Source organism: Musca autumnalis, unplaced genomic scaffold (genome assembly GCF_047663935.1).
Source record: "Musca autumnalis isolate F117 unplaced genomic scaffold, ASM4766393v1 scaffold_4, whole genome shotgun sequence".
NCBI lineage: Eukaryota > Metazoa > Arthropoda > Insecta > Diptera > Muscidae > Musca > Musca autumnalis.
Window position 1 is genome coordinate 81428923 of NW_027411977.1, and position 26306 is coordinate 81455228.

The 26306-nt window shown below is 39.9% G+C and overlaps 1 protein-coding gene across 3 annotated transcripts in view; it reads right to left on the reverse strand.

The window, feature by feature from the left end:
- Positions 1-26306, reverse strand: part of LOC141403708 (uncharacterized) — a 254034-nt gene that overhangs the window by 2787 nt on the left and 224941 nt on the right. For all 3 annotated transcript variants that reach the window (XM_073986533.1, XM_073986531.1, XM_073986532.1), the window contains 10 exons: positions 17125-17272; positions 11372-12228; positions 11107-11301; positions 5934-6034; positions 5617-5866; positions 5170-5549; positions 4775-5101; positions 4512-4704; positions 413-546; positions 112-318 (listed from right to left, as the gene is read on the reverse strand). In XM_073986533.1, the coding sequence (XP_073842634.1) occupies positions 112-318; positions 413-546; positions 4512-4704; positions 4775-5101; positions 5170-5549; positions 5617-5866; positions 5934-6034; positions 11107-11301; positions 11372-12228; positions 17125-17272 (2792 nt within the window). The remainder of the gene's footprint in view (positions 1-111; positions 319-412; positions 547-4511; positions 4705-4774; positions 5102-5169; positions 5550-5616; positions 5867-5933; positions 6035-11106; positions 11302-11371; positions 12229-17124; positions 17273-26306) is intronic.

Genomic DNA, 26306 nt, shown 5'->3' on the forward strand with positions numbered 1-26306 from the left:
GATTTTCTAATGCTTCATAGTGACAAAACACACACATCTGCGTTTAAGTTTAACATTTGTGAGGTTCACCACTGATCTGAATCATCATAACATATGGATATATATACATACTTGCAATGGCTTCTATGGTACCAACAACGTCCGTTTCCAATGTCTTGGATGGTTTCCAGTCGGGGTAGACACGTTTATAGCTGTCACGATTATTAGAATTAGTAGCATTATTGGTTAGTTGTGGATTAGATGATGTTTTAGTACAAGAGTTCGGTGTTGTTGGTACAAATTTCTCTTCGGGTAATGTATCCAATTTTCGTTCGCTTTCTATAAAATTAGAAAAAAACACAGTACACAAACAAAAAATTGCGTAAATTCAAAATCGGTTAACTTCAGTAGCAGTTTAATATTTTAAACTCACCTGACTCGTTTTCAAGCGACCGTCTATTTATGTTAACCAAACGTCGCTTACGTTTGTATTCCTCGTCTTGTTTTTCATCGTTTTCGTTCGATTGTAACCAATTTTCGATTTTTTGACGCCATTCACGAGATATTCTAAAAAACAATAACAACAAAATATAAGTTAGTTAGATTACTGATGTAAAATACCCCAGCAAAAGCTCGTCACAAGTACTTTCAGGTCAACCTACTACATACACATACATAGATATGTCCCCACAACATACCCGAAGGGACAGGATAGACTTCACAAGGACACTGTGTACATGTCCATACATATGGGACCTACTTTTTATCGCCGCTCAAATTAAAATTACATTATCCAATCTAAAGGTGGCCGATTCTATGCACCGGATTGACTCGAAGAAATATTTGACCAGCGACCCTCACATCAGTAGTTATGTGTTTGTGTTCGTATATCTTCTTGCTTTATGGTAGCGGTAATATATCCCAGAATACCTGCTCAGAGCTCTTTTCGTCCGTACCGGAATAGAGAGGAACCCCGGATCATGGATCGGTTCCGTTTCCCAGTTCTCCATACTTCCGAGGCTACTCTGGTCTTAGCCGCTACCAAGACTATTGCGCTAGGTTTTATATTGTTGCTTGCTGCACCAGAACATCTCCCAGCGTGGCTCCAACTTGGTCGTAGTAGGAATACCAGCCAACCCCGCATTCTCTCCAACAAACACTAACGCAGCATCTAACACCGCATATTGTTGTTCAGAGCCCCGGAAATGCATCGTTCTTGCAATTCAATTGCAACGGTCTCCGCTGCAAAGTCAGGGAAATTGTGAGTCGGAGGGACGTCATGGTCGTCGCGATCCAGGAAACAATGCTCACCGTCTCCTGTAGCTTGCAACGTTTTTACAATTTTTGCGAAATGATCGTACAGCAAGCGGAGGAGGAGGACTTGCCTTCCTTATACACCAGTCTCTCCAGTTCAGACCTATCGCACTTAAGCTTGACTCTAGGCACCTATACACGAAATGTGGAACAGTAAATGCGATACTGCCGAGGTAGAGTTGTTTAATTTGTACATAGCGCGGATGAATAGTTTTGCCTGGTATTGTTGTTGTTGTAACAGTGTTTTATTATTATGTTTGTATGTTCGTTCTCCTGTTCAATCTGGCTCTGGGTCCATCTCCAGTTCCAAGAAGTTGGCTACGTCGATGGGATGTAATCACAGATCCACTGGAGTCAGATAAGTAGGCTTGGCGGGGCAGTTGAATAGGTGCTTAGTATCGTGTGGGCCCATGCCGCATACTCGGCAGATGTCTTGCACGGTGCGATTGATTCCCGCCCAATAGGAATTTAGGCAACTGCAATATCCCGAGCGTAATTGAGCCAAAACTACTGACGCTCTTTAGCTGTGATAGATGGGGGATGTGCTCCGATGAATGCATTCACACAATAATTGCTTATGGTCTTAGCAACTGTGTCCGTGTGAATGCTGTTCAAACCTGCCTGATATGCCTGTTGATCTAGAGGTTCTCTCCTATATTGTTGGACCGTCGTCTCTAGAGCATGAATATCCTTCTTGATATGTCTGGGTGTATCGGTGGCCAGCAGATGGTGATTGGGATGGCTCGCACGGTAACACCCGAGCAAGTACTGCAACGATAGCATCTCATTATGTTGTCGTACTGGAAGAATCTTTGCCTCCTCATGTAGATGGTCCACTGTAGATTTGAGGAGGCACCCTGTTGCTGTTCACAGGCTGGCGTTCTGACAAACCAAACTGGCGCCGCTTAGCTTACCACAGACCGACCTATCGCTTTATACGTGGTAAAAAAGGTTTCTTTATCTGCACCCCAAGTGCTGCCGGCTAGGGACTTGAGGACCTTGTTCCTACATTTCGGTTTATCGCAGATAGCTGTGGCATGCGCGTTCTACATGAAAGTGGTGTCGAATGTGACCCCTAGTATTTTGGGGCAGTTTGTGGTCAGAATCCTGCTACCATCGACCCTGATATTCAACTCTCTTCTATACTGCGCCGTCCATGTGGAGGACAGAGTGGCCGTCGATTTAGTGGCGGATATCTGCATATTCCTCGCGTGGAAAAAGGTGGTAAGATCGGTTAAATAGGAGTTCAGTCTCTCACAGATGTCATCAGGGTAGGTACCTGACGCCAGGATCGTACAATCATCCGCATACGTTACGATTTCAATGTCGTCTGGAGGGGGCAGAATACAGGAAAGGTAGAGGTCTAAAAGTTCCGGAGATATCACCCCTCCTTGGGGAACTCTCTGTTTCACTCTACGGGGCTTGGATTTCTTGTTCCTGAATTCCACATACATGTGTTTGCCTGGTATTAGTTCGCGTTTGTTCGGCAATAACCGTCTGGTGCTCATCATGAGCTTTCAAATTCCGTCCTAGGCAATACGCAGAGGGGTACAGAGCTGGTCGAGAAAATTAATAGCTCCTTATTTTGCACGGTGAACGAAGACGCTTCTACGAGAATAAGAGGGGATTGACACAGCTCACTAGAAATTCTAATTTTGACCCGGTCTGACATATGACTTGTTCTGGCAAACCGTCAGATCCCTTGGCTCTGACCAACTCCCTATCATAGTCTCCGTTAACGGATTACGCAACTTCATAACGTCTGACTACTGCACTTTTCGGAACCATGGAAAACCTGATTGGCAAGAGTTGAAACAGCTGTCCATTCTCACAGAACCTCGACTAGCTGGGAGAATTTTACGGGCATCATCACAGCTGCATCCGCTCGTTACATACCTGTCAGTTGTATTCACGAATTGATACCAAATATCCCAGCAGAGGTGACGGGACTAGGAAATGAGCGTCATGGGCTTCGTCGTACGATGCCTGAAGACCAACAGTTAGGGAACTTAGTGTTGAAGTCAACAGGCTAGAAGGTGAGCTTACGCGGAAAAAGAGTGACAAGACCATCTGAGGCAAAGCAACATTGATATAGGATCAATTAAATAGTGAACAATGGTTTCAACACTCTCGAATCCGCGCAAGGAGGATAATAGAACACCAGTTACTTTCAATGAAAACCGTGACTGTGACAGATCCGATATGCGCATGATATTTAAATCTACAATTTGTAGGTCACTCCGTGAGTGATATGGCGAAGAGGAGAATCCTACGCCGTATAAGAGCTCTCTCAGTCGAGGATGAGCCTTATTGCGAATGTTACCCATATGCATGGTATGTTGACAGGGTAGTCTCGCTACTGAAGCTAGACAAGGATCTCCGCAGAGGCGAATCGAACTGGCCGATTTCCCTTCTTTTGCCAGTAGCGGAGATCTTAGAGGCACTACTCCTCCCCATGATAAGAAGCAGTTTCCCAGTTGCTCAATATCAACATTGATTTCGGAAATGCATACAGCACCACAACAGCATTACACGCCATATCCACGCATATCAGCCGAAAACTGAACCAGAACAGGCCGTGCAACCGAATAGTCATGGCGGCTTGATAGGACCAACCATGCCAAACTGTTCGAGAACATAGCTGTGTTTTGAACGATGGATAAACAATTATATGCGCGGAAGCCAGTCGTTTTTGGAATTCAGAAATAAGAAATCTTAGACCCGTAGAGGAAGAGCAGGGCACCCTTCAGGCGGCATAGAGATAGTTGGTACGTTAAATATCTACATAGCTGGCTTAGTGCAGTTATTGCATATGAAGAATATGAAAATATCCGCGGCTAAATGTCCTTTCACCTGGGCGGCATAAATCAGGTTCCCCTTGAAGAAATTGGTTCCGGCCACAAATATTGTGAGTAACGTTCTATTCTGCTGCAGTTGCGCAGACAATACAAAAATACAATGTGAATTCGTTCTCGGTGACCACCCCCGTCCATCGCAGGAGAAGAAGGCCAGCTTCCAAGGCAAACGCGATTGATTTGAGCTCATTAACATCCGGCCGATGCAGCCACTTCAATTCCGATTGGGCCCGAATAGGTAATACGATACCTAATTCTACGAATGTTCGATTGACTTATCTACGTTGACGGCGAATGCCTGAGTCTTACCAATCATCCGAATAATAAGTCTAGCCAGAGGGGAAGAAGAAGAAAACTACTTACCTTGGTTTTGTTTCATCATTGTTTGTTTGCACAATGTCTCCATTGCTAGGCGAAAGTGGAGAATTTTTCTCAGCCACTTGAATGGGTAGGGGAGAAGCGGCACGCTCTCTATCTGCTCCAAAATCAATATTTAATAAATCCGGGCGTTTGCGACTAGAACTTCCTGAACGAGCACGACGGGCCCATGATCGGTCTAAAACAACAAATAATTTTTAAATAAATATAGTATTAAAAAAACATGAAATCAATGCAACTATTCATACCTAAACTACCATAAGCTGCTTTCCGTTCACGACTATTACGTTCATGTCCTGAGGTGCGTAAAAATTCCATTAGATCATCTTCTTCGTTTAGTACCCGACTACGACGTCTTCTCATACTGCCATTGGGCGTAATGTCCGGCGATTGGCCATCACAATGGCCATTTGCAGCCTCTGAACGTATAAAGCTATTATTCACCTCCATGTTGCTGCCATTGTTAAAGGAACCATAACGTTTGCGTGACAATGCTGGACTAGCTCGAGGATCAAAGGGAGAATCCAATGAAAATTGACTATCAAAATCTGAGCTGGGGGTTCCATTGAGGGTTGCTGTGAAAATAAAAGGTGACACATTAAAAACGCACAAACACCCATATCCCTATTTCACAAACACTTACCATATTTAGCCTTTCTGGCCAGTTGTTCTTCTCTCTGCTTTTGCCTCAGACTAGCCTGTTCCTCCAACTGTTGACGACGTTCATTTTCTTTGACCGCTTGCTTGAATTTATCACAGAATGTTTGCAATATTTTAAAGCATTCTTCCAATCTAAATGTGGCCGGATCTTCGCAAAAGAAGTCGGCCAGTTTTAAACGCATACTATCCACAGCATCCATGCCGGCCTTTAATACTGTCATTTCACCTTCAGCACTGTGCAAAAACTCCAACATTTGATCTTTAATGTCTTCATCGGTATTGGGCATTTCAATTTGTCGCTTAATTTTTTGCAACTGAGAATCAAGATTCTTAATATCAATGCCAATTTGTTCAAGATTGGTCCTAAACGGGTGGCAATAAACGATTGTTAACAACAAATTAAAATTAATTTATTCGTCAAACAACTTACTTGGAAGCACTTTCTAAATTACTTAATTCATTGGTAAAATTCAGTAATGAGGCATCACGTTTTTCTGCTTGTATAGCCACAAAATGTATTAGATTCATGCCAGGCTTATTCGCCCTAATGTCGGTTAGTTTGGTCAGTGAGGAGAGTTTGACGCCCACAGCATTACCAGCATAACCACCGGAATTTAAGAAATTACCAGCTACCACAACTAAATAGAGAACTTCTTGTAGAGATCGACAATTCATGAGATCTGAAAGTAGGTAAAATTTTAATGCAAATTTAAAATTACATTAATGATTTCTTCTTCTTCCTCTTACCTTCTGCTGCTTCGATCATGGTGTTAATGCACGGATCTAGATATGTAACATTGGCAGCAAATTCTTCCTTTAGCAGCATACTTTCAATACGCAATTTGTAGCTAAAACAAATGGAGAATGATTTAAAATCAGATGTAAGGAAATTCCTTGAATCTTCACAAGTTCTAAAATATGGCAATACTGGTTGTTTCCTTAAGATTATCATGAGAATATTTATAATATATATGGACATGGACCTAGGATGAACATTTTTGGCGGAGAAGTTTTGTGACCACTGGGAACCTCAAATATCAAATTACATATAGATCGGTCAAAAATTTGGCTAAAATCCTGAAATCTGCTGTTGTCGTCATATGAGGGCTATATCAAAATATGGTACCCCAAGGACCATTTTAGAAGATAAACTACATAAATTTGAACAAAATATTAGGAGATTAAAAATGTTGACCAAATTGGTTGCCCCGTTCAAGAGATATCGTGCATATCATTTTAGTTACCTTTTTTAAAAAAAGTGGGTGGGGGGATTACTGGAAGTTGTGGACCGGTATTGCCCATATTCGAACTGAAACTATGTTTGGCCAAATCGGTTGATCAGTTCGAAATTTACTGTGCTCTCCAGCCACTACATATGAAGCCATAGGCGTTTTTTACATCTTTCGGGGTATTTTCTCAAGAAGTATGGACTTGCCTCTGAAAAAAACTTTTGCCGTCGTAATTGAGGCAGAGAATGCAAGTTGCTTCTACAGTGGACAAATATAGTCCATAATCGAATCTGTTGTGGAATTCTGTAACTCATTTTTTTTAGTTACCGACGAAAATCGGTAAAATCGGTACCGACGAAAAACGCAAAATTATGAATGAAAAGTATCAATAAAAGTTGACATCACTCTTTCTAGCGGTAGAACTTTACGACTACTTTTTATTGATCGTTACAGAAAAATATCGTTAATTACCGTAATTATAAGCATTTTAATTTTACCGATTTTTGTCGGTAACTCAAAGAATGAGTTAGAGAATCGCACTACTGATCTAAGTCTGGTAGATATATTAGGGTATGTAAAGTATGGACTAAATACGTCACTCCTTTCAAGAGTTATCGTGCGCACAATTTTTCCGAACATTTTTGAACTTTTAAGGGGGAGGTACCTGAAGGAGTGGACCGATATAAGCCATGTTCGAACTGAAACTAAGTTGGGAAAAATATGACGAAGGCCAAATTTTGGACCAATTTGGTTGATCAATTCGAGAGTTATCTTGCGCTCCAACCACTACACACCGTGTCATTTCAGGCTATTTTGAACCGAGTCTGTAGATCCGTTCGAGTGTTATCTTACGATCGAACCACTACACATGGTGTCATAGGGTTTGTTTTTTGCAACGTTCAGGCTGTTTGCCCAATAAGTATTGACTTGACCCTGATGAAATTTGTACCGTCGTATGGGGCGCAGTGAATATAAGTTGTTACAACAAAAATCAAAGCGATTATAGAGCAGGTCTTAAACTGAACTTTTCCGAAATTTTGTGTGGGAGATAACCGAAGGAGTGGACCGATTAGGTCCATATTGCAATCTCATCAAAGTGAGGTAGAAATTTCACGATGTGCAAAGTATGGACCAAATCGATTACTCCCTTCAAAAGTTATCGGGCCCACAAATTTTCCGAATATTTACGAACTTATGTGGAGAGGTACCGGAAGGAGGAGGACCGATATAACCCATCTTCGAAATTAAACTAAGTTTGCAAAAATATTACGAAAGCCAAATTTTGGATCGAATCGGGTGATCCGTTCGAGAGTTGTCTTGCGCTCCAGCCAGACAGACGGACGGACATGGCTAAATCGATTCCAAATTGTATGAAACGGATTTCGTCTAAACATACTTGGGGTCTGAAACCATTATTTCGATGAGGGACATTTTACCCGTATGAAAGTGTATATACCTCAAACTTGACGTTGTTGTTGCAGCAACACAAATATATGAACCAGATATCTCGTTTCTCTGTGTACAAATTAAAAAAATTCTGCAACCTGGACTGGCTGTGTTCATTACGAATCAGGAGACAGATGAGGAGAATTAACTGGGCAATTAAAGAAATGAAGATTGGCGTATGTGTTGGGTATCATGCCATTTATTCTGGCTTAATACGAATTGCATCGTCCTTATCTTAATCGTTTGCCTTCTCCTGCGATGGAGGGGGTGGTCTCCAAGTACGTCAATACACAGTTCCAGTTCATTTGTACAGCCTGGGCAACCGCATGATATTCAAGCCTGCCTGGTTGGCTTTGAAAGGTCAAGAGCCACCACAACAGTTTGGTCACACGGTCTGCTTTGGTTCATGCTGATGTTGTGCAACTGGGAAGCACCTTCTCATTATGGATTTGAGTATTGCCTCTCAGATCTTCGCCACAGAAGACAAGAGGGAGATCGGTCTGTAGGATTCACCATTGCTGGCATACTTGTCTGGCTTTAGCAGTGCCAACATTCCTGGCTTCTGGGATATTGAGGAAACTTTTCAAATACTCAACTTCGGGTTCCTCCCGTTGCTTAAACATTACCATTGAGATTCCGTGTGGGCCCAACACTTTAGATGATTTCGGCTTTCGGATAACGTCTGCAACATCGCTCATTGTAAATTGTGGTGGTACCTACTCGACTGAGAAGGCGTATCACAGTCCTCTTCGGGGAGATTTATAAACTACCGGTTAATATAACATGCGCTCCTTTTCGGATATGCCATTGCCATGTAATTGAAAGTAACAGCCATTGTATCATCCTTCTTTCCCGATTCGAGAGTGATTTAACAGCTGACCACAATTTACATAATCCAGTAGGAAATGTTGTATTGCTTCAAGTCAAGTCTAGGCACTTTTGACTTCAAGAGTAAATTCCCTAACTCGTGGCTTATCAGGGATCAGGTTCAGTGACCAGTCCCGTCTCTTCTGATGCGAAATACGGATTGATTTCGGGGATTTGAACTGCAGGAATTTTACGAGCGTCTGCAGCTGTGATGATGTCCCGGAAAGTTTTCTCAGCTACCCAAGGCTATGAGGGAATGGACAGCTCTCTAAAGCGACGTTTGGTAAATTTTCTGCACCCTTGTAAATCAGCTTTCCATGGTTCTGACAAGTTCGGCGCTCAGTGGTTATGAAGTTGGTTGGCAGGTAGGTGGTATAAGCCGCACGTAATTTATCAGACTGGGTTCCGCAATGGAAAATGTCTCGCGAGCTGTGGCAAAATGTGGAACTATTAACTTACTCGACTAGTACTATACCGCTCTGGTAATTGCCTAGGAAGAAATTCCAAAGCTCATAATGAGCATTGAAATTCCTCTAGCACCAGACGTCTATTGCCTCCAAAAGCGGTTATTGCCTAAAATATAAGGCATATAATACATAAGACAACTATTCATCGGCGAGCAACTCTACCTCGACTGTTCCACACATTACTGCTACACCCTACGTTCCATGTACAGATAAGCTAATTCGAGATACTGGATAGACTGGTTTATAAGGAAGGTAAGTCCGCCTCCTTCCCATCTACTACGATCCTTTCGCAGAAATTTGTAATCATCGCAACGTTGCAAGCTACAGGTGACGGCGAGCTTTGTTTCCTATATCGGGGCGGCAATGATGTTCCTCCAACTCACAAAGTCTATATTTTCGCTGACTTTATTGCGGAGACGTTGCAATTGAATTGCAGGAACGATGCATTTTAGGTCTGGCGAAGCTAGCAACAACTTAACTCATATCACAGTTATTCTGTAGGCGGCGAAGACCGGAGCAGCCTCTGAGGTGCATCCGTTCCCTACAATACATCACATCTCACCGATGTTGATATGTGGTGTATGCGAATCTGTCAATTCTAGCATTCTTGCCTTAATAATTTGATTCATCTTAGAAATCTTTCGGGTACTTTCCTAAATTATACTGATGAATAAACTAACTCCTCTCTTCCAACAACGTTTAAATATTCTCAATGTCACCTAAGTTTCCCATGAAAGTTTGTCATGTGCGTTTCATTTTATGATGCTGCCTTTCCAAAAAGGAAAACCTGACACTCTTTCTTACATTGAACGAAATACTTTCATTACATTAACGAATCAAAATCAACGATAAATTTCATTGATATAACGTACGAATTCATTCATGAAGGTGGAAGGAATGTTCCAAACCGTTGGTCTCCGAATTATCAGATAATAGAGAATAATAGTTGCTTTGTTTCATTGGAGAAACAGATTCATAGCCTTTATAAATCTGTTCCACATGTATATAATAGTTCCCACAAACATCCCAGAATGGACAAGCGAAGTTTAATATTAGCTCACTGATATTGGAATTATTTTTTGGATTCACTTTGGCAGTTTTGTTGTGATGTGTGTTTACTTTTTATTTCTAAAGTAAGCCCGCTTAATCACATATTTGTTGTTTTAAAATTTTTAAAACAACAAGTTTTTAAAGTGGGTGTAGTTAAAATTGATTTACTTTAGGGAAGGGCATTGAAGCAAAGAACTCTTCCACAATTTTATGACGACTCGAGCTCAAGAATAAATGTGACCGACGAATTCGTTTAAATGCGAATTCAACAGAAACATTCAAAAACTCTCGTAGCCGCATATGCAAACCAAATTAACTAATCCCACTATTATGCGTCTCCACAATACAGAGAATCATTCATCATAACCATGTTGATAGTTTGTCGAAAATAACAACAAACAAATCGTCCACCGTGCTATGTGTCTATTTTAAAAATAGGAAGTATTTTTTTAATTTTTTTTTACTCTATTGCTGTTTCAGAGTATTAATGAAATAGTTGTATTTTATTAATGGCCCGGTTTCGTAATTTTAATGAAAAGTTTTATCAAATTTATGAACATTTTCATTAGTTTTACTTTAATAAAAACCAATGAAAGTTTTTTATTGTAATGAATTTTTGTTACGAAATACAACAGGATGTCTTCCCATTTTTAAACGTGGTTAGATATCTCACTGAAATCCTAACTTTATTTTCAATGTATGTTCGCATGCTATATTTGGCACTCCATTCGGACGCTCATATAATCCAGATATTTTGTAGGTAATAGTAATTTTCCCGATTTTTGCAGTCTCTTTATAAAATGCTCTATTATCACCGTTTTTCTCTTTACTAATAAACAATATTTTTTGTTGTACACTTACCTTGGAACCTCCATGAGAAGTAGGAGAAACTTTTCAGCCCTCCCCAAACGTTGACGATCACCATTGAATGTTTTTAACAAATCAATTTCATCAACTTCTGGAAGAATTTTTAAAAGGCCTCGAAGTTTTTCAGCGCCTATCACCTCATGATTTCCATCCTGTATCAGTTGTACAATATCTTCATTTGAATTATAGCTGTGGGAAAGAAAAAAACAGGATCATTTACAATATATCACCATTCACAAAACCTTCTACAAAAACCTACCCCTTAAACTGCTTAAGAAAGATATTGACATTCAGCGTCCTTTTGCCATCGAGTAAATTGATCTCGGTACTTTCTTTCTTCGATTTACGATCCAGTGTATCGTAGCCACTACTGCTGGCCCCCGTCGAACCATCAGCTCTACCCAATTTCGGCGAACCCTGTGCGCTGGTTGATTGCAAACAGAAAAGACCTTCCATTTCATTCCAATCGATATCTTCCATTGTTGTGTCCTGATGATTGTGGGCCACAATTGTCCAGAGATTTTGTTTGCCAATGACTTTGTGGGGCGGAATTTTGCCCCAGTTAAGAGTTTTCATTTTTGCCTTTGGTGCCGGTGTGTCTTGCTGCGGCAGTAACACATCATGGAGACGTGGTTCCGGCGTTAGTGAACGGGCAGGCATTGTTGTTTTAGCAGAGAGTAAATTTCCAACAGGCGGTGGAGCAGGCGGTGCTCCTGGTATGGGTGGCGGTGCTGGTGCTCCATTGCACATTGTCATGGGGGGAGGTGGTGGCGGTGGAGCTCCTCCTGCTACACATCCGCCCACCTTACCACTGCCGGGCGGTGGTGGGGGTGGAGCTGGAGCCGGTGGTGGTGGCGGAGGTGGAGCTATGGTCGTGGCATTTGGTTTACGTGTCGGACTCACTGCATCACTGCGACAATTGGGACAGGTAAATTTTTGTGCGGTCGTTGTGCGCAGCAGACGCACCGAATCTTCATGACTTTCCAATAAAGTAGCTCTGTGTACTAGTTTTTCGGTTGTATCCCAGACAACATCACTAACGTGTTCTTTTGGATCAATTCGTAACAAATGTTGCAGTATACTAAGGAATGGCACTTCCTGTGGTGTATCGGCCACCTAAAAAAATGGAAAGTTGAAAGTCATTGAATGTGTTTGTTCTTTGTTACTTTGTAACGCTTTTGGGGCTAAAGCATTTTGTTGTTGTTTGTATTATGGAACATGAACGCTTGGTGAAAATAGAAAAACCAGTTTTGTTTAGAAACACATTACTCGGGCAGAAAAAACTTCTTAATATGTATATGAGTTGATTTTATTAGAATAGAGTAATGTTACAAAGCAGATAATGTCCACTAACAAGTCATGCATGAAAATATATTGTACGTCATAAATTATATACAAGTATATGCATGTACGATTAGGTGCAAAGGTGTGCAGTGTATTCTATTACAGTGGGGGACATAAAGTGTGGGGTGTATGCGCAGCATAATCCATTATCAAACCTGACCTGTGTAGAAGAAATATAACGAGGAAAAAATTTGTTGATTCGTGAGAGCGAAAATTTTGAACTTTTGTAGGAGAAGTTGCGGTAGGAGTAGACCGAGGTGGCCTAACTTCGAACTTGATCTATTTTTAAAAAAAAAAATATTGAGTAGCTAATTTTGGACCAAGTCGATTGATCCGTTGGGGAGTTTACGGCGCCAGGCAACCAGATATACATTCTTGTGGACGGACAGGGTTAAATCGACTCCAAATTGTGAGATGGATTCGTCCAAACATACATGGGGTCTAAAACCATTATTTCGATGAGGCATATTTTTGATCGTATCAAAGTATGCTCCATATGCTTTCTCTGGATGTTCGTAGACTATTTCTATGGCCATTTCATCTCTGCCTTCGTGTATTATAGGCTATAAGAAAATAAGTAAGAATGGCGTTAAGTTTGGCCTAAATTTTTATACCCTTCGTAACATACCGTATTGAAGTAAAAAGGAACAATTAGTGCCACCGTGGTGCAATGGTATGCACACCCGCCTTGCATGCAGAAGGTCGTGGGTTCGATTCCCCGGCTAGGCAACATCAGATTTTCAACGGTGGCAAAATACCCCTCAGTAATGTTGGCGACATTTCCTGAGTATTTCAGCCATGTAAAACTTCTCTACAAGTGGTGTCTTAGGACACGCCGTTCGGACTCGGCGATAAACTGTAGGTCCCATATCATTGAGCTAATCTGAATCGGGGTGCACTCATTGATATGAGAGAAGACTCCCCTGTCCCGCCTGGGATGTTTGTGGAACAATTAGTTTTCTTTCGATTAGGAAAGCCTGACGTGGGGGATTCGAGATACCAAGGAACGGTCTGACCGGTTTTAACATGGCAAAGCCCAGGATTCATCTTGGTTCCTCCTTCATCTCAAGTGGACACTGACCTCCCCGTGGTGTCACCTGGGGAACTGCCTTTAACACCCGTTAAAGGTAGTGAGCTAACATGTGCCGCGTTTTCACCCATAAGAACGTTAAAAACTTGGGTTTGGGCGTCGGGTTAGTAACCCTCCCCTAGAAAAAACAGCCTACTATGAAAAAACGAAAGAAAAGAAAAACAAACCCCTCTAAAGTTGACGAACACCGCATGATCTGCGAATCTGCACCTGGAATTTTCGCACTCTTTATAGAGAAGGTGCAGTCTTTGCATTGGCAGATGTACTTGAAAAGTACAAGGCCGATATTACTGCCATACAAGAAATACGATGGATTGGGAAAGGCATCACAACAACACCTAAAGGTGACGCACTGTATTGTAGCTGCCATGACGTAAAGCATGGTTGCGGATTCGTATTTAGTCGGAGGCTAAAACATCTGGTATCAAGCATCACCCCAGTGAATGAAAGACTTGCTGTAATTCGAATAAAAGCTAAATTCTTCAACATCAGCTTTATTTGCGTTCATGCTCCCACTGAAGACAAAAACGAACAGACCAAAGATATATTTTACGAGCGCTTAGAAGAAACATATGACGGTTGCCCTGCCCATGACATTAAAATCATTCTAGGCGATTTTAATGCCAAAATTGGAAAGGAGAATATCTTTGGCTTAACAGTCGGGAAATTCAGCCTCCACAGTGAAACATCTGACAATGGTATGAGGCTGACAGACTTTGCAGCTGCAAGAAACATGGTAGTTAGCAGTACCAGATTTAATCATCTCGATATTCATAAGGGCACCTGGCTGTCTCCAGATCAGAAAACAAGAAATCAAATTGATCATGTTGTGATAGATGGAAGACATTCATCCAGCGTGTTTGATGTATGATCGTTCCGAGGCGCAAACATTGATTCGGACCACTACCTTGTTGCAGCAAAGGTACGCACCCGCTTAAACGTACCAAACAAAGTACGAACAGACACAACACGAAAGTTAGACATCGGTAAGCTGCAATCACAACAGATAGCCACAGTATATTCCACTCAACTAGCCCAATTGCTTAATCAAAACATCCTCATCCCGATAACATATCAGCGCAATGGCAAAGCATTGCCCACTCCATGCAAACAGCCGCAAAATCCATACTTGGATACCAGAGACCTCAACCAAGGAATCCATGGTATGTCGTGCTGCCACCGAAGAGAAAAATTCGGCATATAGGGCTACTTTACAATCCGTAGCAACGCGTAGCGCACATCCTCCTGTATAGACCAGCAAGGTAATTTGGTAACTGATACGGATAGTGTACTCAGAATATGGAAATAACATTTTTCAAAACTGTTGGTATCCAATAGCAGGGAAGACGACGAAGATACCACAGTCCCAATCCCAGAAGATGGTATTGAAAGTATACAACCCAGCCAAGATGAGGTAAAGACAGCAATAAATCGGCTGAAGAATAATAAGGCAGCAGGAGCCCATGGCTTACCAGCCGAGCTGTTCAAAACCGGAGGCGACACGCTGATAAGGTGTATTCATGAGCTAGTTAGCACCATCTGGCAGGAAGAACGAGTACCCGACGATTGGAACCTGAGTATCCTGTGCCCCGTCCACAAAAAGGGAGATAAGATTGTATGCTCTAACTATAGGAGCATAAGTCTTCTCCCTATCGCCTACAAGATAGTGTCAGGGATATTGTGCGAAGGACTAAAGCCCATGGTCAACGAAATAATTGGACCATACCAATGCGGCTTTAGACCTGGCAAGTCCACCATTGACCAGATATTTACCCTGCGGCAAATCCTGGAGAAGACCCAAGAGATGCAGATCGACACCTACCACCTTTTTGTCGATTATAAAGCAGCTTTCGACAGCCCGCTACGTTCAGCCATGAGCCATGTCTGAATTTGGTATCCCCGCAAAGCTCATTCGGCTTTGTAAAATGACTCTAACTGACACAAGATCTTCAGTTAAAATAGGAAAGAACCTGTTCGAAGAGCTGTGTACCAAAAGAGGTTTCAGGCAAGGAGACAGACTTTCGTGTGATCTTTTCAACAGCCCGCTAGAAAAGGTATACAAGAGGCAAACGTCAAAAGAAGTGGCACAATCTACACCAATAGCCACATGTTACTTGCTTATGATATAGACATCATGACATCGGACCAACTGTTGAAGTTGGTTGGTATAATTTTGAGGTAGTAAAAGACTTCGTATACCTCGGCAGCGCCTTAAACACAACAAACGACATCAGTTGTGAAATAAAAAGAAGAATTATATTGGTCAACAGATGCTACTTTGGCTTAAATAAGCACTTTAAAAACAAAGCCACAACTCGTCAAACAAAAATAACGCTTTACAAAACGCTGATACTACCCGTGCTGATGTATGGTTCCGAAGCCTGGGTACTTGCGCAAGCAGATAAGGTAGCGCTTGGCGTGTTTGAGAGAAAATTTTTCGGAAGATCTACGGACTAATCTGCGTCGACGGTGAATATCGACGTCATATGAACTACGAGCTGTGATTGCAGCGATTGCGTTGGCTAGGCCATATAATAAGAATGAGCGATGATGAACCCGCTAAAAAGGCGTATAAATTCGTGCCACATGGCGGTGCGCGCAGAATTGGCAGGCCAAAGAATAGATGGCGCAAACAAGTGGATGAAAAGATGACAAGGCGCGGTATTCCAAAAAGCGAAGCACTAAACAGAGAGAATTGGAGATCTTTTCTTAGTTCGGTCTATGGAACGAATGTTCTGTAATGGGCAAGCTAAGTAAGTAATAAATACATAATTGCTCTTATTTGTAAATATTTGCAAAAACCCATATTTCTGGGATTGAAAATACATGAGAAACAGTGATGCTCCATTATCCGGGAAAATCTATTACCCGTAATGCCTCCACTCCCGACCGTTACGGATAATCGAGATTCGATTGTACTTTATATGGCTCCGACGAATATTTCAATTTGTTACAAACTGAATGACAAATATAATTATATTCTCCATCTTATGGTGGAGGGTATAATGATACTTCGATATTTGTGTATGCTATCCAATGGTAATTCTAGGCTTCTCGAAAACTTTCTTATAACCAATACTGGTTGTTTTATACACCACTTCTATTCCACATGATACACACACTTTTACTTCATTCAAATATAAAGACAAAACAACTACACATTAGACACATAAGTTTAAACTGCCTGTTGGTCGCCAATAACAACCGAACAAAAAATATCAACAACAACACTGTTGTTACAAACAACCTTGACAAATTATGTACAAATATGGTAAATAAATTGCAAAACCACTTTAATTGTTGCTAGCTATTTGCTTTTGTTGTAGTTGCTTTTTTATATCTGCTATTAATCAACAAATGGCCAATCAACAGCAAAAAAGCTTGATTCTCTGTATGTCTAACAAACAACCGAAACGTTCGAAAATTTCTAGTAACAAGAACAGTGACACTTGTTGCATTTATTGCATACGATGTAATTAAGTTAAGGTAGGAGGGAGATATACATGCTGACACACAGTGCAATGAATTTAGCCAGACAAGACAAGGGAAATCGGGTGGGAAAGGCTTGTTTTACATACCTGTCTTAATATTGCATAGAAGACGTCAAGATGTGAGTTTAGATTGATGCCATTTGGGCCTTGTAGGCTTTGGGCTTCGTCGCATTCTCTCTGCTCGTCGAATACGTCCAATTGTACAATAATATCTCCTACACTTTGTGCAACTTTTCTGTAATGGAAATGTAAAAAAATAGGAAAATAAATGAATTGAAATTAGATTAAATAAAATTTATTGGTGATGAAATGGGAAATAAATTAACGCTTTACAAATCCTTATAGTAGATGCAAATGCCATTAATAAATAAATGTAATTTTAATAAAATATTGATTAACGAGAATGTCATTAAGTCTGAAAGTTTTGAAAAGCAAGGTGAAAGCTTTGTTCCTTTACTTTTTTAATGGTAAAAGTGGTAAAAGAGAAAACTGTCAAAATTGCTCTCTCATGAACATTTTTACCAGAAAAGTAAAGGAACGAAAAAATGTCAAAAAGAAACATAGAAATTCAATTTTCTTCATTTATTTCACAGTTTTTAATTTTGTTTTGTCGGCGTTCGCCTTTTTCTTCTGCTTTTCATTAATTTTTTATTCATTGTGAAATAATCGTCAAACAAATATCAAAAAATCAGATCTACCGACTTTTACCTACAGAAAATTGTCTGGTAGCCTGTGGTAGAAGAGGAAGTTTTACCACTTTTTGGGGTTAAAGAACGCTTTGCAGGTTAAAAATGGTAACCTCAGGTAAGTAAAGCAACACAGCTGAAGTCGCCATCTCCATTAAAAGCACCGGCAAGAAAGCGCACCGAAAGGCTATTACATATTACATTCGGTTACATACCGAAAGATCCGAATACCATCAGCGAAATGGAATTTACACTGATAAGATTCAACTTAATGTTTGTGAAAAAGTTCGAGAAATATACAGTGCTGCTCAAAACATTTGCAACTCAGATGCCTATATCACATTCAAGCTATTTTTAGGGACATTTTGAGTTTAGAAATATGTTTGTTTTTATTATTAGATTTATTATTGAACATATTTTCAAGATTTAAAAAGCATTATTCAGTTATGAACACTTATGTTTAAAAAATGTGTGAAATATCGGAGGAACACATGTTTTAGCCTGCTCAAAACATTTGCAACTCCGTGTTACGAATATCTATTAGTTCATTTTTGACGAGTATTTTGTATTGATTGGCGTCAAATTGAATTTAATCAGAAGAAGGGGGCAAAAAGCTTTCATGAGGAGTACATTTTATCCCACATATATTTACTTTTGATAGACAAGTATGCCCAAATCAAGACATGTCCAATTTTTTAAGAAAAACTTAAATTATGACGAGAAATTTTTATCAACGCTTTGCTAAAATGGTGATTTTTGAAAATTGTGGATCCAAGGAGGTCCAAAAATAAACATATGAACATCACAATATAAAAACAGAGCTGAATACCGCGTAAAAAGAACCTAAATCGCCATAAAATGGGAAGGAGATGCAAGGACAACAAAATCTACTGCAGGGGATGATCAAAAAATTATACGAATTATTAAGCAGATCTTTCAGAGGTCATCAACAGATGTTAAAAAAGGACTTGACACCGATAAATCTATACAAACTCCTCCGATACATACCAAAGACACCGGTATACCAAAATAGACAAATTTTGGGAAAACAGTAATTTCCAGTAAAAATGGAATTTTTCATAGAAATTATTCAAAAAATGTGTGGTTATATTCTTGGAGTAGTAAAACCGAGTACTTCTCCTCGATATAAATCAATATCTAAGTTATATGACTTGAAAAAAATTTGATTGATCACCAGAACGAAAGATAATAGAATTAGTCCCCTTATACGAAAAAGTTGACCCAAAATGTAGAAGTTGTTTTATATTGTCCTGGAGGTATTTTTATGGACGAAAATGGTACAGGATACATGAGGTCGAGATAATTATCAGATCCAAGAACAAACAGGACATGTAGCATGTCAAAATCTCACCATGTACACTCCAGAATTGTCGTATAACAGAATGTTTTGGCATAATACCGCTTCTAATCCTATATATAACCACGTAAAAGTAGTCATTTTTTTGAAAATCTGCTTAAGTTCTTATCGGGCGCAATCATCTATAGTAATCCAAATTCATATAGGAGTATCCGGGACTCTAATCTGGACTCTACACTATTAAATATCGAATAAAACATTGGTATTTAACAATTGTCCTTAGAGCACAGGATTCCAAAGGATATATTAATTTATTTAGTTAACTGGTTTCCTTTACGATGTCTCCAGATAATAAATAAAATGTTTAATTCACAATATATTATCAAAACAAAAATAATTTCTTCAGATTTTGAATAAAATTTTCTCAGTTGCAAATGTTTTGAGCAGAACCAAAAGTGAGTTCGAGCTTTGTTTTGTATATTTTTTCTAAAATAAGTGAAATTTTTGCAAATTAATTTTTAAATCTTTAAAAAGGATTCAATAAACAGTCAGTATACAAAAATATTGGCATTTCAAATCCACAAACTACCTCAGAACTATATAAAATATGAACTAGTCATTCCAGTTGCAAATGTTTTGAGCAGCACTGTAGGTAAGAGGTAACTACCTAGCAGTGAAATTCCAAGAACAGGAAGAAGCCTCTAAGGGGTTGTCGTCCGGGGGAAACCCTTGTTGTTATAGGGTACGTCCTTGGCCTCGCCTTCTAAGAAGACTGAAAAGCAGTCAAAAAGATGAAGACTGTAACTAAATTCTCCGCATCTGCCCTAACTCCAAAACCCCTCACTAGAGTGATGGAAATGGAAGACGCTAACAGACGGAGCACTGATGGACCTGTGACAGCTTTAAACACTTTAAAGGTCACTAGTCCTCTGTATGTCGAAATCACAACCGGTGGTATTGATGGGAATGAAGAGATGATACTGTCACAGTCTGTCCATTCGTCTATGTTGTATGCCTCGGTGATGAATAAGGTTGGACGGTACATAATCGTGGAAGAGGACAGTTGAAGCTTAGTTCTGCTCAGAAACCATGCTCCTACAACTTGAGGCATGTTGACAATTCTGTGCGTCCAATTGTCCCGAGAGAGTGATCTCAGGTTGGCAATCATTGACACGACTGATTTCAATGGTCATCATTTGTCGCTGGTCGAGGGTCGCTTCAGGGACATCCTCATCTCAGACGTTGTGGATTAGAGCAACGTACGGCTCAGCAAGTCAGCCCTGAACAAAGAAGTCAAGGTCATTAGCCGTGGGTATAAGGAATTGGTAGGATTTTTATGCACGTAGTTACTGGCATTGCCTCACTTTGGAAAGGCAGTAACATTGCGACTGAACTTGTTGTTGAGTTTCCGTGTGCTATGATAACCTCAGCATGGGTACCTCCTCCTTCCACGGAGTTGGAAAGGATACTGATGTAAGTCGAGGAACAGAATGTAGGTCCTCGGATGGGAAGTTGGAGGATTATAAATTGGATTCCAAAGAATATGGGGCTTGTCACAAAGTTTGCTACCGAATAGTAACAGCAGAAGACCATGTGAGAAGTCGAGGGGGATGCAAAACTTCGGATTGGAAAGGTTATGCTTCCAAATCTCTCCGAAGCGCGAGTTTAGCAGAAAAGTTTAGCTTTGTACAGACAAATGTATATTATTGTAAAGCTGCTGCTGCTGAACTCCTGCAAAACTCCCTCGAACTTAGATGTCGACATTGCCGTGGCCCAGGAACCTCATAACATAAAAATGAGGTGGCTGCGTGAAGCGACAAGACCTATGCAGTGTCCCTTGTCTCAAATGAGGACAAGGTGAGAAAGTGTATATTAGCTAAGAATAACCTTTATTTAATCCTTCAATCTAATTGTAGTAGATGGAATGGATACAAGGATAATTTTAATAAGTACAAGAGTAAAATTAAGAAATCTAAGCGGAAGTCTTTGGTCAGTTTTAGTGAGTCTATAGGGGTAATAAATGAAGCGGTCAGGTTTCGCAAGATCCTATCTAAGGAAACCAAGCTGAGCGATGATTCGTGGACAAACTCTAAACTAGATACTCTGAATCTGCTATCAGGTTTTTAATTCCCTGGTTGGGCAGACTATGGGCCATTATTATATCTTTCCTTTTGCTAAAGGTTAGATTTTAAAAGCAAAAATGGAGAATTTTGTGGCTTTAAAATACAAATTTCACATTAAACATTAATCATACAAATATCCATCAAATTTAATGTTCACTTTTAATTTTAGGGTAAACAGAAAGCTAAAAATCTGTTCGTTAAATCGAAAAAATAACAAAAGGCCAGTTGTAATAATGGGGGTAAGATGGTGTTCTGCCATCAGCAAGCCATAATCAAACCAGCACAGAAGAGCACAAACAGCTGATAGATAGTTTATCTAATATCCCAAGACTTCAATGGGCGATTAACAGTTCTCAGCTTTATAGGTCACCAGGACCGGATGGTAAAATGTCAGAAATTGAGATTAGTAAGGCATGTCTGCGCTTCTATATTCTTCTATAACCTACATATATATCTTGAAATGCCCAAAAGACGTAACTCTCAAAGGGTTACGTTGAGGGTTACGTCTTTGGGGATATATGTATGCCTAAAGACTACAGACCTCTTTCTCTGTTTAAGGGCGATGGAAAGATTATTGAATCATGAAATTAGTGCATAATTAGAATTGAAAAGTATCAGTAGATCACGCTTACATAAATGGGAAATCAATAGAAACCGCCTTAGATGAGGTGATGGGGGACGTTGAAAAATTTGTAAAATTCAAACTATACCTTGTCTGCTGTTTACGATATAGAGGGACTTTCAAGAATGCAAAGCTTGAATCCAACCATCACGCTCTACATCTTTCGAAATTCCTCTAAGCTAGTGGAATGAATTGATGAGATATTGAATGTTTGGATCGCACATGGGAGAGAGTTTCGTGAGGAAATCTGTTAACGAAGTACACCACAGAGTGGGGTTCACTCACCTCTACTTTCGTATCTGGTGATAACTTAAATTCTTGAGTGTTTTGACCAGATGACTACGAATGTGGTGGCTTATGCTAATGATGTAGTAGTGTTGATAAGTGTAAACATTTTACCAACGCTGTCTGGCCTAATGCAAGATGCTCTGGTACGAATGTCTAGGTGGGCCCATGGAAATGGTCGTGGAGTCAACACGGAGAAGAAGGAACGCGTACTTTTCACCAGAAGACGTAAAATTCACGAATTCCAACCATAAGCTCAGGACTGAGTTGCATTGGAATTTTCTTTCGATGCTAAATACCTCCTGAACCATCGATTATCATGGAAAGGAATACCGAGTAGTATACGATCCCTTCTCCTGCAAGAACTCCTTTAGGGGATTCAAACCACAAGTCATACGCTGGTAGTATGTAAACGCGGTTCTGCCCATGTTAACTCGTGGAATCGTTTGGTGTTAAGCACTTGGAAATAAGACACTACTGTCCAAACTATCAAGTGTGCAAAGGGCAATTAAAGGCAACACTCACACCGCTCTAAACGTGATCCTGCATCTGAAATCTAGCGATATCCTGGTCCAGTGGCGGGTTTCACCTTTGGGACAACCGACGGTCTTAAACTTAATTGATAGTTCACCTCTTTCAGGTTTGACTCACTCTTCATAATTTTTCTAATCGAGGATGTTCTAGCGGAAGGTAACTCTCCTCTAGACGGTCTGGCAATATACAAGGTGGAGTAAGGCACTGACACCCACGTCTATTCGAAAAGCCATTAATAAAACATTCCCCAGCCTAATGATATGTGTAGCGTTTTCAAGCAGAGATCCTTGCTATCAGGGAAGCAGCAGAATTGGTTAAAGGACATAATATGTTAGGAATGATAATCACTGTGGGACAAGATGGGATGACAGTGGCATCGATTACTGTGGCTTATGTGCAGATGTAGAAAAATAGAGACGGTCGAACATCTACTCAGGTGTCCCTTGTTCCGCAGATGAAGACGCCGAACACTGGATAGACTCTCACATTTTTAACAGACATCGATTCCGTTATCCTAGTTATATTTGGCAATAACCTATCATGTAAAAACACATAACTACTCATATTTCTTCTGTATATCTAGTACAAACCATCGATCAGTAACACAGCAATATCCTGTAAACTTATTCTTCGTCTTCTTGTCTTTGTTTTAATGGATATCATGTTTTTCATGGGCAAGTCCATGCATACCGACATAATGGTCCAAAAGCCCTAAAATCCAAAGTAACTGTTGCAAGTAATTGACATTGGTTCAACCTTTGCACATCGTAATACTTCATGTTCGAATATGGACTAATCGGCCAACAACTACAAGTACCTCCGACACAAAATTTCAAGATTTTTCGCAGATGTGCAATTTAAGGACATGCCTCGGACCGTTTTCTGATCGTTTTCGCAGAAGGTAATTCTAGCGGCTATATTACGACAATATAATTTTTATCGGTGTAAGTCCATACAGACAGAGATAATTACCCTTAAGCTGTAAAACCTTACCGCCACCAACAACTCTTAAAGGGAGGGAAGTTTACTCTCCACTCTCTTGTTTTATTCGGGAGCGAAAATAGTCGAAATAGGGTACAAGTTTACTCAAAGAGTATAATCGAGTAGGAAAAATTTAGTTATTTTTTACCATTTATGTGCTCGTGTGTGTGTGGTAGGGAACAGATTTTGGTGTTGCTGTGGACTGAAGATGGAAAGGGCGAGTTGTTTGAACGTTCGGAGGAGGGGTTTTCTGAGGTCCAAAGGATGTTGTTCGAAGGTGTTCGGAGGTTCAGAAGATGTTGTTCGGAAGTTCGGAGGAGGGTGTTCAGAGGAGGTTGTTTGGACCGACCACCCTCCCTCGAACCTCCAAACAAGTTCCTCCGAACCTCCGAGCACCCTTTTCACCTTCAGTCCACAGCAACATCAAAACCTGTTCGCTACCACACACACACGGTCAAAAAATAAATTAAATCGATTATACTAGATTTTACTCTTCGAGTAAACTCGTACTCTATTTCGAGCATTCCATTTTTTCAGCAAAACTCGTACTCTTCAAGTACTCGTACTCGCAAACACTTTTCACTCGCGAGTAAAATCGAGTCTGAAATATGTTTCTCGATTGACGAGTAAAAATGGAGTATACTGGAGTACTCCCGCTCGAACTCGCGCGATTTTCACTCTCGAGGGGCATACGCAATGTAGATTTTCAAAATTTATATTTTTCATACACTTTTTGAACATTTTGCTTCCTACATTATGAAACTGTATTAAAAATCGATGTTTTCCATTTTGTTATAGTATTTACCGAAAATTTTAAATCATGCAGAAGAAGTTTGTCTTAATTTTGCTTACCAAATTTGAAAGCAATTTTTCACGAAGTTAAATTAAAAACATCCTTGAATGGACAACAATCACCATCATCATATCAATGGCGACAACTGGGGCCATAACAAATCTGAAATGTCTTCCTCTTCAATGCACTTGAACTTTTTTAACCCTTTTCTTTTTGTGTATAGCCAACTAGTTCATTGATTTGAAAACCCACAGATGAGGGTGTTATTTATAAAAAAAATAATTGTTTTTGTTTCGTTAACCGAAATTGATGACAACTAAAACTTCTTTATTACAGTCATACGTCTAGCCAAGTCATAAAACTTAAAGTCAAACCCCGAAAAAAATCAAAACAAACTCACAATTACACACAAATGAACAAACACACACACTAAATAAAGAGCAAAAACTTACTTGAGATTTGCCAATAAACTAAAATCTCCACTAAAGCTGTATTTGCTTAAGGAACAACAAAACGCGGCACAGCCGAGACGTTGTAACGTTGATGGCTCCACGGCACAGCCTTTGTTTGTATTTGTGGTTGTCAGCAGGGACGGAAGGAAGTTGTAGCAGCAGAAGCACGTTAGTGTCTTTATTTATTGGAGTTGGAGCAGATCCTATTGTCTCATGCCGTATTACTACTGTTGATAGGGTCCTTGGCAATCGCTTTAAGGTTGACGCCAATCACAACAACAATTATGCCACAAAATAAATGTTATACACTATCAGACTTTTAACTCACACACGGGATATGGTGCACTCTTTTTTTACACGGACTTTTACACAGACACACGCACACATACACTCGTAAAGGATTTTATATTATTATTAAATGATTCTTGTGTGCATGGCAGCACATGGTGCAGAAGGAGGTCGTAATCATGAAATTAAAAACGAAAAACAAACATTTCTCCTATTTACGTCACAACATGGAGTTTGTCTGCAATTTTTGTTTTATTTGTTTGCCTTCCGAATGTAAAAAGATTATGGTAATTATGATTTTCTTGTCACCAAATTAAATCCTGCATTTTGGTTTGCTTTTGGACCAGTAAAAATATATATTTTATTTTAATTTTGCTTGTTTTTTTTTTGTTTTGCACTTTTCGTTAACTTTATGGGCTATGCTTCTTCCTTTGTTTCGTCATTATATACCGAGCCGAATGTGATATGAATACTCTGCATGCACCCTTACTACTGATTTGACTAAGGACACTGCTTAAATTTCCTATTTTTAATTTTTCTTCTTCGGCATGGATGTTTCGTGCTTTTTGGAGCCTGCCAACAACTATAACAACATCAACAACGTCAGCGTCGACTCCATTCAACTGACAGCTAGTTGTTATTGGTAGGTAGTTTGAGTTTTGAGGTTGTTCGTTATGTATTTTGACCCATTGCCAAATGTCGGTGGAGTACTTGTTCATTTATATGTTTCGCGTATGTACACTGGAGAAAAAAATATATATTCGATGGTCAGATTTTTAATATGATGATTTAAGTTTAGAAAATTTTAGAATTGCTTGAGTTGGAGTATTCCCCCAATGGCTCAACTTCATTTATTACCCTCTATTACAGAGAGTAATGTTTTTCAAAACGAACTGACAGTCTTGCAAAATTTTACTGATCTCTACCAATATCATGATTTCATCCCGGCGAAAGGAATTATCAATTGGCTTCTCAGTTTTTGAAATGATGCCTTTTTAGCAAAAACCGAACTCTTTACGTGTCTAGTATTCCCATATGAATGAAAATCACACTCACTTTTCGGCTTTTCCAAAGAAACACCAAAATCAAAATATTCTGCAACATGTCAACAACAATAAACAAAACAAACAAATTTTAAAATTTTTGAAAATTTATATTTAGTTCGGCATATAAGAATAATGTTCTCT